The sequence below is a fragment of the Archocentrus centrarchus genome, chromosome 20 (assembly GCF_007364275.1).
Source record: "Archocentrus centrarchus isolate MPI-CPG fArcCen1 chromosome 20, fArcCen1, whole genome shotgun sequence".
NCBI classification, from domain to species: domain Eukaryota; kingdom Metazoa; phylum Chordata; class Actinopteri; order Cichliformes; family Cichlidae; genus Archocentrus; species Archocentrus centrarchus.
The window spans coordinates 13,373,112-13,391,588 of NC_044365.1; the positions used below are offsets into that span (position 1 = coordinate 13,373,112).

General features: G+C 39.8%; 1 protein-coding gene across 1 annotated transcript; it reads left to right on the forward strand.

Annotated features, from left to right (window-relative positions):
- The first annotated feature begins 7,777 nt into the window (after positions 1 to 7,777).
- LOC115799265 (leukocyte elastase inhibitor-like) lies at positions 7,778 to 18,277 on the forward strand. Its single transcript, XM_030756329.1, has 10 exons — positions 7,778 to 7,880; positions 9,178 to 9,359; positions 11,476 to 11,634; positions 11,991 to 12,131; positions 12,665 to 12,782; positions 16,638 to 16,780; positions 17,231 to 17,308; positions 17,485 to 17,574; positions 17,646 to 17,826; positions 17,968 to 18,277. Exons 2-10 carry the CDS (start codon positions 9,183 to 9,185, stop codon positions 18,192 to 18,194), a joined length of 1,314 nt encoding a protein of 437 aa, XP_030612189.1. The 5' UTR covers positions 7,778 to 7,880; positions 9,178 to 9,182; the 3' UTR covers positions 18,195 to 18,277.
- The last annotated feature ends 200 nt before the right edge of the window (positions 18,278 to 18,477 follow it).

An 18,477-nucleotide genomic window follows, 5' to 3' on the forward strand; every position in this document is an offset into this window, starting at 1 on the left:
AGCTGTGTATGTGTGTGTGTGTGTGTGTGTGTGTGTGTGTGTGTGTGTGTGTGTGTGTGCATTTGCTTTTGTAATCCTTTTTGTTCAGATTGGAGTGTTTGAGGAAGCAGGCAGCAGATTAACATACAACCAAGTAAAATAGTGAGTGTAAAATTATAATTCTGCCAACAAAGAGCTTTTAAATCCACTACGCAAAGATGTTATCTTGATTAGATGTGAATGATTGATCAGAATCTCAAAGTGTGGCATTGATTGGTACTGAGTTGTGTGTTGTTCTTGTGATGTATTTGTAGAATAGAATATAAAACAATAAAATAAGTGTATACATATAATAATGAAGATGGTGAATATTGCAGTTGGTGAATGAATATTGGATATTACACAATATAGGAGTGACAGATATTGTTCAGTATGAATTATATAATATTGCACAGAGATGTGGGTATTGCACAGTTAGAGTGGGTGAGTGTGATTTGTGTTTATTATGTTAGCCTGAAAGAAGAATCAGTGACATTAGCTGACTTTGCTGGAGTGAATTCAGTGTTTCATCTGTAGTTTCAGGACTTCTTCATACAAATCAGGAAACATTACAAAGCAGAGCTGGAGCCTGTGGACTTCATAACCAGGTCTGAGGAAGTCAGGATCAATATCAACCACTGGGTGGAGAAACAGATTCAAGGTGGAGTACACACACTGATGTATGTCTTTGTAGGTTCACGGTCATTCAGCTCATAGTAGCCTGGAGCTTCTTCAGTGATCATTTGATTATGCACATGAACAATAGTGGGTCACAACCACCTCCAGGGGACTACACCCACTGGGGTTCAAATACCTGGGTGTCTCCACCTTTTGGTTTGAGAACTGAAGAAGCCTTTTGGATAAGTGGTGAAAGGCTTTTTTTATTACTTTTCCTGGTCACACCGTGTGACCAGGAAAAGGAATAAAAAACAACTTTTGTATCCCTGCTTCTATCTTGTAATATATACAGACTATTGGTCAACGTGGGTTTACCACCATAGAACGTTTCCATATACTCTGCTGAGGAATAATTTCTTCAGGCTTTACTAATGATCACACAATATACTCTGACACTGTTAAAACATCGGTTTTAAATCCCACCATGTTCCTACAAAGGCTGAAAGAGTGTGTGAGTCCATCATGTTTTCATAGATTTGTGGATGAAAACGTCTCATAGTTCCCATGTGGTTTTAATGTGGTCACCAGGTAAACTCAAAGATATGGTTGGAGAAACTGTGCTGAGTGAACTGACCCGGCTGGTGCTGGTCAATGCCATCTACTTCAAAGGCACCTGGAATGAACCATTCCTGAGGATTGAAACTCATGATCCTGAGTTTAGACTCAACAAGGTAAAACTGCACATGGAAACAGTGAATACTGTCTATGACATGCAGAGGTGGGAAGTAACGAAATACAAATACTTCCTGAATACTGTTAGGAATAACATTACTAATCATAAAAGGGGACCAGACTCTCCTCATAATCCACAGACACTCCCACCTTCTCAGGACCAGACTGAAGACAGAGACGGACTGGAAGGAAAGCAAGAACTTTGTTCTCATTTCCATTTCTCAGCTCCACAGTCCTGACGAACAGGCCACAATCTGTGAGGATCCATGACGTCTCCTCCTCTCCCATCATCCTGTATACATATGACTACCCAGCAAAACACCCTGGGTGTCATATTGTAAAGTCTGCAGATGACACAGCAGTGGTCAGATGCAACGCTAACAACGATGAGTCCAGCAGGAGGTGGGAACACCTGGTGGGTTGGTGCATCAATGTGACAAAAACAAAGGAGATGATTGTGAGCTTCAGAAGAGTCAGACACCCCCTCTCTTTGGGCTGTCTGGATGATTCTTCCAAACATCACCACAGTGTGCTTGTTTTCCATCATCAGACAGGATGAGATTAGGATGAGCTGTACCAGGATCAAGAATCACATCCACTGCATACTGCTGGACCCTCTTCAGCCACATGGCATTTATAATTTATGACTTTGTATATCATGTGTAAAATTCATTATGGTAAAAGCCTGTAAAGATGTGACTCTAATGTCAACTACAAGCTATAAGAGGAAGAACCTGCATTCTGGTTTAGATGGAAGAGCAAAGCAAGAGAAACCAGCAGCTACCTGTCCAAAGTGTGCACATAATTCAGAGCTGCTCTGAGAAACCGCTCAATCCACTCCATAGGACTACAAATGTCAACCCTCAGAGAATAGTAGTGACATCTGTTTAATGGGAATATACACTGTGAAAATATAGCGATTATAAGGCAAACTAAAAACACACAGCTGTAAGAGGTAAACACGATGGCAGAGGTCATTTATGGCACTCACTGACTGACCACCTCTTGCTGCTATTCCGGTAAAACACAGGGGCAGAGCTGACACAGGGTTTATACAGGAATCCTAGAGTTCAATTTACTACCTTTTACTACCTATTTTTACTACCTCTACAATATTTCTACTACCAGCACGAAATCGAGCAGGAGCCTTTTTTGGGCGGCGGTAGATTAACAGCACAAACCCATGTAAGTTGATAGCCCATCTCTCACCGAAGACAACTTTATCCCACTTACTTGAAGGTGTAACTGTGACTTTGTCTAAGACCTCATATACATTAATATTTCAAACACATTTCAAGAAGACTCGGGAAATTTGTTTTTTTAAGAATATAAACAAATGCAATGAAATTCAAGTTTCACAAGCCGATGATTTATTTTCCAGTAGAATATTTCCAGTAGAATATTGGAATACTGGTTTGCTGCTGAGGTGTGACAGCAATACTTGTGCTCGTAGCTGATGAGGTTGCAGTTGCAGTGCTTTGTGTAGCACCAGAAAACAAAATAGGGATCTGCTCCCCACGCGCAAATCTGCTGCTGGTGAATGGTGGATACTCGGTGTGATTTGATCGCCGTCACACGTCCAGGTCAAATTTATATTTTTTCTGCACACTTTACAAAACACCTCTCGATCATTCCCCATGACCTGGCTTAACCCACTGGGGTCCAGGGTATATTTGGCCATTTTTGACTGCTTTTGTTTTTAGCTTTATAGTTGACCTTAGAAACTGTTTGTCATGGTGGCCGACGGAAAACGGACCCAGATGCAGAGGCAACAGTTCACAGAAAACAGAGTCTTTATTTCAAAAATAACTGCAAACAGGGAAAACAGGGGAGAGTGGAAAGAGCAGGGGAGAATCTGAAAAGAAAAACGAACAGGGTCAGGCAGGAAATTAACTAAAAAAGGTGATGGTCGGGGGGAAGGTAAGGTGGTTTATTCTGAACTCAGGTTTTACGGTCTGGTTGGGGATGAGGCTGGCGAGTGAGTCGGGGCGAGGTGGTCCGAGGGGCAGGCAGGCAGAAGCAGATGAAGGCAGGGGAGCAGGGCCGAGTGGATGGATTCTGGAGTGGTGGTGGCTGGAATCACTGCTCACAGGTAAGGTAGAAAGGAATCCAGAGCAGGGAAACGAAGGCTGGTACACCAGGGAGGATTACTAAACAGGAGGAAGGCAAAGCTGGTAAGTACAAATATGAATATCTAGAGAATGAACCTTAACTAGTTTTACTTTGAGTAGTCTGGTTACTACCACAAAGAGCAGAGAAACAATCTGGCGGCGAGTCAGCGTCTCAGCCCCTCCTAAATACTCCCAACCTTGATGAGCAACAGGAAACAGCTGCCTGCCCCAACGGACCACCTGGAAGACTGAAAACACTCCCAACCACATGGCCCGCCCCGATCATGACACTGTTTACCTTGCCTTGTTTAGTATCATTTTTTGTGTGTGACTGTAGTTATTCTTTCATTTTCACATACTGTATTAACACATTGGACTTATAATCACATAAAAACATAAAATCCAAGTAGAAAAAAGTTAGATTTTTTTTTTACTGTAAAAATCACAAACATGCTTAATGAATTATTTTTACAATTAAAATGCAAATATAAGTTGTAAATTTTCAGAACTTGTCTAAAAATATAGTAAATAATAAATAAACAACTATTCACAATAAAATGCAGGAAAGGCCTCAGGCATTTTCCTGTACTAACTATTTGCAGAGCAATCAGGTCTCAGATTAAGATGCTATACAAATTATTTATGCCACCTCAAAAAACAGTTTCTGTTCCTCCACAAGACTGAGGGGCCCATCACAGGCAAAACTTGCCAGTAATGTTGTGTCTTTTACCACTTTTTCACTTGCTCCCCAGCAGCCAAATGCACCCAAATGCATCGTGTTACCGCATCATTTTCTGATCGGTTGATATGGTGCATTTTTCCACCAATAGGAAAGGGGTTGTCGGGAATTGTTTTGTTTTTATTAGGAAGCAGTTCCTGTTAGCGAAACTCACAGTTTTTGCCGTTTGTTTCAGTACAAAACTGCGCATCGAAGATGAGGACAATATACAGGAAAACGCATGGCATAAATTATTGGGCATAACTCTGGTTTTACTTGGTCTATCAACGTAATTTAAAAACTGGTGTGTAGTTTGAAGTCTGCACTTTGGATTCATGGCAGCAGCATCCCGATGCTATGTCATCTCAAATTGGCGATGTCATTTTGACGCGCCAGCGCGTCCGTGGACTCCAGAGTATGGCAAGCCATTAAGATCATAATTCGCCACTATTCTAACGCGTTTAATAAATTATGACCTTAATGGCTTGCCATAGCATTTTCCCATGACGAGGCGGAAAATGACTCCGCGCATGCGCACAGCAGAACAGACAGTGGACCCAATTGAGTCTATCAACATCAGCTCAGGTCCTGATGAGTAGTTATATTTCTATACAGATTTTATAGTTAAATGAACTTAAAACAAAGAGTCTGCATCAATGGAAAAGTCAAAATATGTTGAAGGGGTGATGAAAAATTTACTACCAAGTCAAATTCTGTTTGTTACCTTTTACTACCTTTTAATAGCCTTAATTTGAGCTCATTTAATTCACTACCTTTTACTACCCCGCAGAAACCCTGTAGTTGTAGTTCACTACAATACAGAGTAAGCTAACTCAAATTTTACTGAAATAACAGCTGCTTACAATAACAGTACCATGCCCGATTAAATATGTCTGTGTAGGCCGATAGTTAATTCCAATACTTTATCGGATATCTTTTATTTATCTTTTTCACTTGTCGCATTCATCCAGTAATAAGCCATTATTTTACAAGCAGTTTTAAATTGTGTCTGGTGCGCCCCCATCCCACTGGAAGAACTGGGGATAATGCTATCACATTACATCCACGTTAGCTAGCGAGCTAAGACGGAGAGCGTGTGTGGACAAAGCTAAGATGACGCTCAGTGAAAGGGTCTCTGGCTTACCGCAGGAGTCCAGATATCCTTCTCTGTCCGGAAATGTGTTTAGTACAGACATAGAGCCCAATTTGTGATTGCCCTGTTGCTGTTTACCCGCTGCCATGTCTGAAGAAAGCACGAGAGGGCGCCATAACATCCTTTATATTATACGAAATGTAATTCAGCAATAAATAAATAAATAAAACAACAACAAAACAAAAACCCGAAAGCAAACAAACAAAAAAAAATGTTATACGGCAGTGCATGCATCTAGTAAGGGTCCCTACTCCAATCTCATTGGACATCCTGTATAATGACAAAAAAAGGCATTCCATTCAGTTCTATTTTAGCTAGGCCCTCTTATGCTACCTAAGCCCGCTTCAGACTATAAGCGAGACATATACAGTGCCCTCCATAATTATTGGAACAAAGACACAATTTTTTTTTAGTTTTGCCTCTGTACACCACCATATTGGATTGTAATTCAAACAATCACTATGTGACAAAACTGCAGGCCTTCAGCTTTAATTCAAGGGATTTTATAAAAATATAGCATCAACTGTTTAAGAATTAAAGCCATTTTTATACACAGTTCCTGATTTTCAGAGGTTCAAAAGCAATGGGACAAACTAACATAAATTTACATATAAAGTCTTTTAATAGCTGGATAAAACAAACATTTTCAGCCAATGTCTGCCTGAAGTTTAGAACCGATGGACATCACCAAATGTTGTGTTTCCTCCCTTGAGTTGCTCCACTGGGCCTTTACTGCAGTCATCTTGATTTGCTGCTTATTTGTGGGTCTCTCTGCATTCAGTTTTATCTTCACTAACTGAAAATCATGCTCTGTTGGACTGAGAACAGATGTCTGACTTGACCATTGAAGAAGTTCGCATTTCTTTTCTTTCTTTCTTTCCTTTTTTTTTCTTTATTTGCAAATATTAACTTTACAAAAACATAACTTGACAACAACTGCTGGGGAAAAAACCCAGCAAAACAAACAAACAAACAAACAAAACAAACACAAAGAAACCAGAAGCTGCCATCTAAGTACAATTACATAATAAATAGCTCTCCTTAAAAAAAACCAAACTTCAGCAGAGAAACCTGCTACCTGCCTTACGTACCACTGGTTATGCCACATTGTGTCAAAAAGAGTCTCCAAGTTTTGTCAGATCTCTCTGGTATATTGCAGTCATCCATCTGCAGTTTTTCCATTTGGAGACTGGACACCATCTCTTTGAGCCAGAGTGTGAAACAGGGCGCATTTGCAGTTTGCTTTGGGTCATTATCCATTTGCACTGTGAAGCTTCATCTAATAAGTTTTGCAGCATTTGGCTGAATCTGAGCAGAGCATCGTACACTTCACAATTTATCCTGATACTTCTATCAGCAGTCACATCAAGAAATACAAAGGGCTGAGAGAAGAGCTAGAGAGGACGTGGAAGATGAAGGTAACAGCGGTCTCATAGAAGTAGCTGATGTGATTCTTGGAACAAGCTGAATGACTTCACAGCTGGTTTCTGAATGTCATTGAACTTGCCAGATTAGTTGGCACACAATTAGATAAGCCTCCTAACTTTGAGAAGTCCACTTTGACTAATCGTACAGCAAATTCTAAACCAATTTAGAGATAACTGCTATTTTTGTTTCACAAAGTACAAAGTAATTGGTGTGGTTGGTGATGGTTAAGGAGTTCCCTAATTTACTGACTGAGTATTGTGGTGACTAACTGCAAAAGAAATTTTGCACTTTGTCGTCTTTGTCATCATGTGGTAGATTTAGAAAAATAATAAATTGAGGGCTCACAGACAATCCAAATATTTTGAGTGCAAACATACAGCAGACTACTTTCAAATAACATCTTTTGGAGCCCTTCCAGTTTTTTTGATCAAATACTTTATGATCAGTTTAAAAGAGAACCTCTTCAACATCTTTATTAATTATCTCTTGGAACTGTTGTCCTATGAGTTTCTCCAGATGTCAGCTTTTGGTTTTTAATTTTGTCTCAGCAGTATGTGGGAAAAAAGGCCCACATATCTTTGCAGCTGATGGCTAATAGCTTAATTTGCACAGCATAACAAACACACATCACCATCCCAGACTTTAATAAACAAAGAACAATTTGTATGCAGACTGTATGTTTCTGGAGATTATTAAATCAACTATGACACTGCACTTGCACTTTGTCTTCTTCTTAGCATTCTTTTATTCATCTATCTATCCCTATTCTGTTCAGTGTAAAGTGAGATTGTTAGGAAACTCGTCCAAAACACACCCACTGGCACACCCATTGGCAGTAGACATGTTTCACTAATGGGTGTGAACTCTTCATTATTTCTCAAGCTGAAGTTACCCACTTGAGCCTGGGTGTGTCAGAGCTGACTTAAACACCGTGTCATTTAACTGAAAGAGTTTCTGCCAATAAATATTGGACATGGCTCAATATTACTGTAGCTTGATGACAAGAAAGATAACAGAGAAAGGTAACAGTCAGACGTTGTGCGACTAAGTTCTTCATTGATATCCTTCGATGCAGATTATCAGGATCGACAGAGACTCAAAGGTAAGTAATTAGATCAGAGTGAAAATGGATATTTGTCTACAGTCATGGCCAGATGCTTTGGCAGTGGCACAAATTTTGCATTTTATACATTTTGCCACTTCAGTTTTTATTTAGATTATTCTTTACATGTTTCCAATATAATGAAGAACAATCATGAGTATTATTTCTAAGGCTTTTATTGGCCAGTTTCAGTGTTGACCCTTCTTCTTCCTACCTTCTGAAATTCCCCTTGGCATCAGTGTCTGGGACAGATCCTGACTGATGGTGATCCACTCACACCTTATCAGTGCTCCAAGTTCCCTCTTTCTAAGGATTGACCATAGATTCTAAATTGGATTAAGAGAGTTTCCTAAAACAGTTAATTTGATGATCTCCAGATCACTTAGTTATCACTTTGCCTTTTGTGCCACAAAATTGCTCCTGGATTGTTGGTCTTTGGGGACATTTTTAGTAGGTCAATCTTTAAAAAGAGTGGACAAGCAGAGGCTCACAAACTGTGATTAACTTGGAGCGCTGACAAGGCGAGATCACCATCAGTCAGGATTTGGCCTAGGAAGGCCTGGGTTCGATTCCACCTTGGCCCAGGTGGAATCCCTCCCTCTCTGTGTGGAGTTTGCATGTTCTCCCCGTGTCTGTGTGGTTTTTCTCCGGGTACTCCGGTTTCCTCCCACAGTCCAAAGACATGCACTTCTGGGGTTAGGTTAATTGGAAACTCTAAATTGCCCATAGGTATGAACGTGAATGTGTGGATGTTGTCTGTCTCTCTGTGTTGGCCCTGCGACAGGCTGGCGACCTGCCTCTCGCCCTGTGTCAGCTGGGATAGGCTCCAGCCCCCCCGCAAACCTGAACAGGATAAGCAGAAGTGAATGGATGGATGGATGGATGGATGGATGGATCATAAATACATGTACAAAATAATCTAAATAAGGAGCTGAAGTGATAAAGTGTATGAGCAACAAAATTTGTGCCACTTACAAATCCTTTGACCGTGGCTGTAGATATTGCAGGAAAGGGGAACACTGGCATGTTGGAAAAGTAAAAACTAGCAGTGGAAATTTGAGTGCTTACATATTCTGGTAAAATTTTACAAGGGCATGCAGTATGTCTGTAAAATACTGTATTTTTCTAGTGTGATTTTACTTGAGTGTGAAAAAATCTGTATTTAGCTGCTTATCAGAATCACTCTTATCTTCTGATCTTCCATATCTGCACCTACATTTGGGATGGAAGAAATACATTTCTGCCAGCTTTAACTTTCAAGTAATTTCAGTTTAATCATCTTTCTTTTCTTTTTCAGACACAATGGCATCATCAGTCCCTTTATCCAAGGCTTGCACCACCTTCTGTCTGGCTATGCAGAATAAGCTGAGTGAGGAGGACAACACTGCAAATATCTTCTTCTCCCCGATCAGCATCTCTTCAGCCCTGGCTATGGTGATGCTGGGGGCACAGGGCAACACGGCCACACAGATGTCAGAGGTAGCGTATGCACATGTTGTGAAATCTATTCTCATGCTGACACACCCATTTGGACCACAGTGTCTGTACAGGCATGCTTTCAAATATAATGGGAAATCTGTAAATCTGGTTCATCATTGTGCTGGAATTTTGTTTAAGTACTGGATGAAAAGAAGAGGGTGTTGTTTCAGGTGTCCAGGTTACTGAGTGCACAGTACACTGAAATTCTTGATGATGTATGAAAAATTTCAAGGAGATTAAAAGCAGATTAATTTATATTAAATGGCATATAATAGATCTCAATATTTTAATAAATTTGTATTAGAGATGACAGGAAGGTTTGGGCACAGTTTCCGATGGAAAATTCTAACCTAACAGGCAGAGTGTGGTGTGACAGGAGAAAGTGTCTGTGTAGGCAATCATTACTCACTTGGTTTCCCGGTGTCCACGAAAGTAGTAGGGAGTGCTTCTGTTGGCTGAGATCCAGGAGAAGGAATAATTCCACTGCACTGTGAAAGATGGCATAAAACAGGAGATTATGGGTTTGAATCTCAGTCTGGACAAGCCTCCGATTAGCTGCTGGAATTAGACGTACAAGAACAGAAAGGTTTTTCTCTTATTTAATTTAATGACACTCAAGTATTCTTGAGTTAAATACAAGTTGATCTGGACAGTTATCAAGAATGACCTAAGTTAAACTATAATAGGGTCTTAAACTTTTATAAACTTTTCTTGAAAAAAAAATATTAAAGCAGCAAAGCCAGAAAGGAGTGAAATGTTCCCGTCTTAAACTGGTAAATTTAAGAGATGGAAAGTGACAGTTTTCTTTACCCTACTCTAATTTACTTCACATTTTAATAGTGTTGTAGTACTCGAGATGGGTCTTGGTCTCGAGACCGCTTTATGACTGCATTTGGTCTCCGTCTTGTACTCTACAGTACTTTACTTCCCATTTTAAAGACCAATATTGTAGTTTTTACCACAGTAAGTGTTCTCTATAGTTCCACCCCACTTGTCAGATTTAGACTTTGCATTATTAACATTTGATAAACAAATAAAACATGTATTTATATTGATTATATGGCTCAATGTTATGGGTGAACTAAATTAAACTTGTAATAGTTTAATATAGTATTCCACATACAGAAAATATATTTTAAACCCATATATTCCTCTTTAATAGTTTATAGGCCATTATAGGCTTATAGGCTCCAGAATTGAATGGAAGGATGGATGATGTTTTACTTGTAAAGGTCTACTTGCACTGCATGGTGGTGCTATTTTACTGCAGCAGTGAACTGGATACTAATAAATTGTTACAACATTGTTCTGTGCAAGCCAAGAAACTGCAGATGGTAATACAGGAATGTGAATTACAGAATTCCATCAACTGCATTTGGAGTCATTATGATTTGTTTATAAAGGCTGGTTTGGCTCACATTCATAACCATGTGTTGAATTATAATTAGAGGGGAAATTGCTTTGTTACAGATACTGAATTAAAATATAAAGATATGTATATGTAAACTGTAATATATATATATATATATATATATATATATATATATATATATATATATATATATATATATATATATATATATATATGGGGGCTACTTTAGTCAGCTAATTACTGCAGAATAGTTTGGACAGCGCTTCACAGCATCCTGCAAAAGAAACCCAAGAGTTTCTCAGGGAAAGAAATTAAACATTTCCTCAATGGCCAATTCAGTCACCAGAATTAAAGCTGAAAGACTGCACTGTGGTGGTGCACAGAGGCAAAATTAACTGTCAATGTCCAAATACTTATGGATCTGCCTCAGAGTCTTCCGCTGCAAGAAGAGCGTGTACATGCATGCCTCCCAGGCTGCTGAGAATTGTCAGTTCACTAGTTACCAGACAGCAGATCTGCAGTGCTTTTGTACAACATATTATGCCAATGCCCCTCCAAATTTAACCTAAAATTTAATACGTTTTTGTTATGTATATTTCCAAAAGAGAGGCAGGTCACCACAAGGTATCTGTTTAAACAAATTCCTGTCCAGCTAAACACTAGTAACACAATCACACAAGCAAACCATGAAAACACCAGCTGTGATCCCTTTGTTTAACTGAAAGAAAAACTCCTCTCTCACAGGTCCTCGGCTTCTCTGAGGTAGGAGAACCAAAGCCAAAAGAAACACAGCAAGAGATGCAGTCATCGATGGTGACGCCGATCCAGACGCCGATGCAGACGCGGACGCAAATGCAGACGCAGACACAGCAGCAAACCAGACTGCCAAGCTATCTGCGCAAGGTGGTAACAAAGCCTACCAGTATGGATGACTAACGGCAGGGCAGGGAAAGGTTTTTTGCTCCAAAGTATCTCACATCTAATTTCCCACCACTTTGCTTATTAATTTCCAACACCTGGCTGCAAATGAATTTGCAGAAAAAAAGCAGATTTATGCAACAGGTGGAAAACTCAGTGTCTACACCATCAACAAAAGCATCGCATGCTGCATGTTCTAAATGTTTTACTTAAAATTAAATAGAATATTGAGATGATGGGTAATTGTAAGCCAGTATATTAATATTATACATAGTTGTTATTCATCTGTCTTTTGCTCGATGTGGCTTTGTAACATGTAGGTTTTCTCTGACTGCTCACAGTGTCTGAAGCCTGAGGCTGGTGAGGATGATGTTCACGCCGCGTTTGCCAAACTACTAACTGAGCTGAATAAGGCTGATGCTCCGTATTCCCTCAGTCTTGCCAACAGACTTTACGGGGAACAGTCCTATGAGTTTGTCAAGGTGTGTGTGAGGAAACTTGTTGTTAACCAGACTTAACTGATTAATTGCTGCAGTGAGTCACTGCAGCCCTGTTATTAGGTATGTAGATAAATATCTCCCAAATATTTCTTAAGCCCACACTGTTACTCCCTGCTGGCTGGATCATGACTTACAAAATTTAGTACATTAACACCAATTTAATTAAGAAATCTTTTTTTTTAATTAAAACACCAAATGTATATCACATACATGCCAATATAAACCATACAAAGTTGCACTTAAACAAACTAATAGACCTTCTTGGAGAAGCTGTCACCTCCTTATTTAGTCAAAGCTTCCCTACTCACAAACTGTGTATTTTTCCTTGCTGGTTAATTTAATTGGCAGTTGAGCTTTTCGCTAAAATCTTGTGCTTGATTGGTTAGTTCAAACTTCAGCTGTATCCAAAGTACTGGAAATATGATAACACAATGACATACTGAGCTTAACTTGATTGAAATGTAGCTTCTCTAGCTTTTGATTCTGTTTAAAGTGACTTAGTTTTACAATTACAGGAATTTTTAAATAACACCAAAAAGTACTACAAGGCTGAGCTCGAGTCTGTGGACTTTAAAGGCAATCCAGAGAAGGCCAGGGTCCACATTAACAGCTGGGTGGAGAAGCAGACAAAAGGTAAGCTAATGGACTCATGAGATCAGCAACTGAATCCAAGCCCTCTTCATAAAACCTTAACTTCAGCACTTCATTCTTCAGTAAACCCCTGAACATAATGTTGCCATAATGTATTTTGGGAAATCATTTATAAATATGTACACATAATTTCTAGGAGACAGTACCTATAGTTAGGCTGCCCTTTTTCTTACATTGTCCCAGACATCTGGTTCACATTGATGTCGCTGATTGCAAACTAGTTTTATCTGTATCCATCTAACTTAAAAAGGAAGACACCCTTTTGGGAAATATGAGGATGACGCAGCCTGAATAAGCATGCTGCGTGCGACTGAACACAACACATCTGGGCCCTATTCCAGGAAGCATGTTCAGCAAATTCTGAGTTGAAAATAAACTCTGAGATTATCAACTCTGAAATCGATAACTGAGTTTCCCGTTCCAGAATCGCTGATTAAAGTCAGTTCAATCAACTCTGAGTATGCGCGTGCGCGATATAAGGAAAGAAAGCCATCATCAATGGAGCTCCGATAGAAGGATTCACCGTGGCAACGAGCATCCTCTATTTTAATCCAGTGGATCGAGGATTTTACTCCGTATTGAGCGGGACGTCAGCGCGTCCGCCAGATCTGCGCTGTAAACTAACACAAGTAAATGGACCGAACTTCATTTATTTATTTATTTTATTTTATTTTATTTTTTTGGTAAAATTATGTCACTGTGTTGGTGGTATGGTGACGGCTTGTAAAGACATTGTTTTAGGAGCACTATGTTTGACTGACTCCAGGAAGAGTAGCTGTAATTGTTACAGCTAATGGAGATCAAAATAAAATAAAATTAAAAAAAAACAAAAAAGCGCCTTTCTACAAAGTTCTTTAAGTTAATGCGTCTCATTCATACGTTCACGATGATATTCTGGGAAAGTGAGAGGCACCAAAAATAACGTAACTTTCTCTGATCATTATAAATGTTAAATATTCCACGTATGTTAGGGTGCAGGCATCAGACCAGCCTATGTATTTCTAATGTTTTTCTGTTACCAATGTTGTGACACTGTTACTGTAATCCTGTCTACAATAACCAGATCCTGACATGTAGATATAACATCTGCAGCTTTTAGGAATTTGAAAACGCATATTTATTTTCAGTCATTTAAAAAAAAAATTAAATTAAATTAAGACACAGCAATAGACACTGATCTACTGAAACGTTATTGGTACTTCCGCCATGCAAATACTGTGAATGAATACATTTTAATCATTAATGTCAAGTGGTAGCAATGGAACGCACCATTTAAACTACTTTGTGTAAAAAAAGATTCGAACGTTCTGTGGCGCCCTATCAAAGGCAGTTAAGGTTGGAGCTGTAGTAGTAACTTTGTATCTGACACGTTTTCACTAAACTCGGTCGTTAGGACGCAGCATTCAGTAAACACAGACACTCAGCGTGAGTTTCCAGTTTGAAAGTGTATTCAGCAAAACGATTTCTGACAGGTCCTACTTCCGGGGTTTGTGCCTAACAAAATAAAAACAGTTGACTGCAATAACGCCGTAACATTGGTTTGCGATTACATTTTCGACAAGACAGAGCCTCAGATTGCTGCCATGTCCAGAGGAACCAGCTTTCCAAGAAATGGTGAGGCTCCTCCTCAGTGGAGCACACGAGAACAGCGTCCTCCGCTTAATGAAATTGACCGCCTCCGGACGGAAAACCGCAACCTCCGAGAGAGCACTCACAAGCTGAAAGGACGCATCTATGGGCTCCTAGCAGAAAGGAGAGAATTGGTCCACTTAAATGAAGTTGACTCAATCACAAAAAAAATGAAGCAACTTCAGGAAAGGAACAAAAAGCTGGAAGAAGAAAGCAAAAGTATGAAGGAACAAAACGTGAATGTGGAAGAGACATGGGACATAGCAAAACTGAAAGAGGCTCTCGTCCAAAGCAGAAGTCCAGCAAAGATGGACAAGGAATTTGTGATTAAGAAATATGCGGAAAAAATGCATGAAATGCTAAAGCAAAATTTTGTGAAGCGCCAGCAGAAGCAAGAATGGGAGAAAAGAAATCCAGCAAAGATGGACAAGGAATTTGTGAGTAAGAAAGATGCGGAAGAAATGCATGAAATGCTAAAGCAGAACTTTGTGAAGCGCCAGCAGAAGCAAGAAGGGGAGAAAAGAAATCAAGAAATCAAGCAGAGGCAAGAAGTGGAGGATTATGAGGAACTGGTGAGGAAGCACCAAGAACTGGAGGCCAAACATGCAGAAATCCAGGAGAAAAACATGGAATGGGAGGAAAAATATAGGCAACTTGAAACAGAGCATAAGGGACTGGAGAGAAGAAAAGCAGCACTGCAGGAGGAGACCAAAGAAAACAGGCAGAAATACAGCAAGCTTGAAGAAAAATTCCAGGCAGTGGTTGAAGAGTTCAACAAATTCAGGGAGAAATGTAAAAACATTGAGGAGGAAAATGTCAAATTTGTGCTTGAAGTGGCAAATTTGGAGGAGAAGAACAGGGAGCTCGAGGAGCAACAAAAGAAAAAGAAAAAACGCTCCAAATTCTTCTGGTCCAAGTCAGGCGATGCAGAGGCCGAGAAAAAAGCCATGAAAGCTAAAGAAAAAGTGGATCAGGAAGAAGAAGCAGACAAGAAGAAAGGAGGTGGCTGGCGCTGGATCACCAGACATAAGAAACATTCACGTGACAGAAGTGTGGAAGAAGCTGCTGGTGGCTCTGCTCAGGCTGGAGGACAGTAGTTTCCACCGTGATCCTCCCTCCACCTCCACCTTCACTCCTCCTTTCCTTTCTTCTCTCTCCCTCTCTGATCCCTCTCCCTTTCCTCTTTCTTTCTCTCTTCACTTCTCTTCTCGCTCCCTTTACGGGCAGCATGGAGGCTCAGTCATCAGCCTCACAGAAACCCTTCTCTGTCCACCAATTGTATATATTAAGCATTCAATAATAAGCATAAAAAAAAAAATCAAATTTTTTCTGAAACGCGTCTTCTTTTCTGCAGAACTGCAACTGTAAAGCCTGTTTGTCTATAAACGGAAACCAGTATTAGTGTTAGGACTGGGTAATAATAATAATCTCTTGTAACCTGGTAAAACAGCAAGTGTACTTTGAGGCTGTAGGGTTGTTAAAAAGGAAGACACCTTTTTGGGAATTATGAGGATGACGCAGCACTTCTGACCTTTCAGCTGCCTGTAGAAAAGATATCAGTGATAAAGTTACTTTGGATGATAAATGATTTGTCACAAGGATAAAAATGTATACATCAGGCAAAAATAAGAGTCTGCCTTCCACAGTGTGCTTCTATGGATAAAACAATCTTCATTTCAGTGGCCTTAGATCACTTTAAAATGATCTCCACTGTAAGTCTATTCAGCATCGAGCAGCATCACATTACTGTTCAGTTAAATGCAAGTAATGCAAGTCCAGCCAGTTTCCTGCTATTAATAAAACCATCACAGCAGTATGATGCTGTAAACAGCAGACCAGCTTCTTATAAGATTCAGTGACAGTGTGATACTCTATCAGGACAGGTGTTGGTATATTTCTACTTTGACTACATGTCTTTAACAGGTTTTTATTTTTCAGATCTGTATGGAATTAGCTGCTGCTGACACTATAGCTTTATATTATCTTAAGTGTAGCAGGACATGTAAGAGTATGAACAATTCAGTGTTCATAGGACACTTTCCATGAGGGTTACAGCACTATGGTGCCACCTGCTGGAAATCAGACAAACTAGTTCTTGATCCCAGTTTAAAATCAATACTCAGTTCCCTGTTACAGAGGTCATAATATTTTTCTTTTTACAATAAAATAAAGTTAATCTCATGGTTTTAATAAATTCCTCTTCACCAGAGAAGATCAAGAACTTGCTCGATCAGGACGCAGTGAATGGCCTGACGAAGATGGTTCTCGTGAGCGCCATTTACTTCAAAGGCAAATGGAACAAGCAGTTTGAGAAGGAGAGGACTGTTGATGTGCAGTTTCGATTGAACAAGGTAACAATGAAGAAAGGTGCACGGGATGGTGCAATTATACTTCACTCAGTCACCCTGAAGTTTATAGCAATACAGCAGAGCTGCTGATTTTGCTGGATGGGAAAGTAAAGGCTGGAGCTCTGAGGTGTCATGCTTTTAGCTTGATCTCTTTCTAGCTCTTTCCAGCAAAGGCGGAAAAACTGAAATATAGATGGAGTCTTCATTTAGGTTTGAGGACAAGGTACAATGTTTCCATCTTTTTTCCTTAGTAAACACAACATTTCTGATAACCTGTAGGCTGGTCTGAGCTGCTTCTGTGAAAGCAGTTTAGTGGGTAGAGGCGCTCTCAGTTATACAAAACTATCTGCTGGTTAGACTAAAATCATGAAACAATATCAAAGGGATTGTGGATTTTGAGAAAATGTCTGACTAAACAAGGAAAGCATTTATTCTGTCTCCTCTTGTCTTTAGAAAGTCACTAAGCCAGTGAAGATGATGCACCAGACAAGTAAATTTGCGTTTGCGTCCATTCCTGAGGCCAGCTGCAAGGTAACATTCATTATTTCCAACAGATTTCAATGAAACACGTTAACAGTATTTCACCAGCGTGATCCGAGGAACGAGACTTTCAGATGATTTTTCTTTTACCAAAAACCACTTGTTCTGGATTAGGAAGAAATATCATTTTAATATAGTGCAAAATGAAAACACATGTTTTTGGACAGATTCTAGAGATGCCCTATAAAGGAAACGACCTCAGCATGCTCATATTCCTGCCTGATGACATCGAGGACGATACAACAGGCCTGCAAAAAGTAAGATGCACTTAAAAATACAGTAAATGTCCATTATAAGCAGACAGGCTAGTGACACTGTGTCCACACAGCTGCAGAAGCTGCTGACCTATCAGAACTTCGTGGACTGGACGCATCCAGATAAGATGAGGCAAACTGAAGTTGAAGTGCAGCTCCCTCGATTCAAGATGGAGGAGAAATACGACTTGAAAAAGCTCCTGACAAGCATGGGAATGGAGGACGCATTTGATAGCAGCAAGAGTAACTTCTCTGGTGAGACATATCGCACCAATGAGACAGAATCACATGCACGGTTATGTTAAGAGCCCAGTGCAACTGAGCACACAAACAGTAAAGCATCATCTGTGTTAAAACAAACAAGATGACTGATTTCTCTTTTTCTTCATCTAATAGGAATGTCTCCAGCAAATGATCTGTTTGTGTCCAAAGTTGTCCACAAGGCTTTTGTGGATGTAAATGAAGAAGGAACTGAGGCTGCTGCTGCCACTGGGATTGCCATAGGGGTAACCTCTATAACGATTCCTGTTGAGTTCATTGCTGACCACCCCTTCCTTTTCTTCATCAGGCATAACACCACTAAGAATATTCTCTTTGTGGGACGGTTCTGTTCCCCCAAGTAAACACTATTTGACACTGACATGAATGACTTATAAGACATATATATAAAAGATTTTGTAAGGTAAGCCTAGCTTACACAAATGGATTAAAGAAGTTTTGTTAAAAACACCAAGTACCTTGCTGTGTAGTCTTTATTCACTGTCGCACAAGGCAAAGCATTAAAGTCATGAAGTCTGCAGAGGAGCAGGAAATAAAAATATCCACAGCTTAATCCAGTTCAACTTCACCCATCGCTACCAGCATATTTCATGCAGGAAAGACAAAAAAAAAGAAAAAAAAGTGCTA

Bases quoted from the DNA above. Each gene is read 5' to 3' on its own strand.
- LOC115799265 (XM_030756329.1), top strand. From the start codon at position 9,183: ATGGCATCATCAGTCCCTTTATCCAAGGCTTGCACCACCTTCTGTCTG. The intron at 12,783-16,637 runs GTAAGCTAATGG...CCTCTTCACCAG, and splicing joins GGTGGAGAAGCAGACAAAAG to AGAAGATCAAGAACTTGCTC. The intron at 16,781-17,230 runs GTAACAATGAAG...TCTTGTCTTTAG, and splicing joins TGCAGTTTCGATTGAACAAG to AAAGTCACTAAGCCAGTGAA.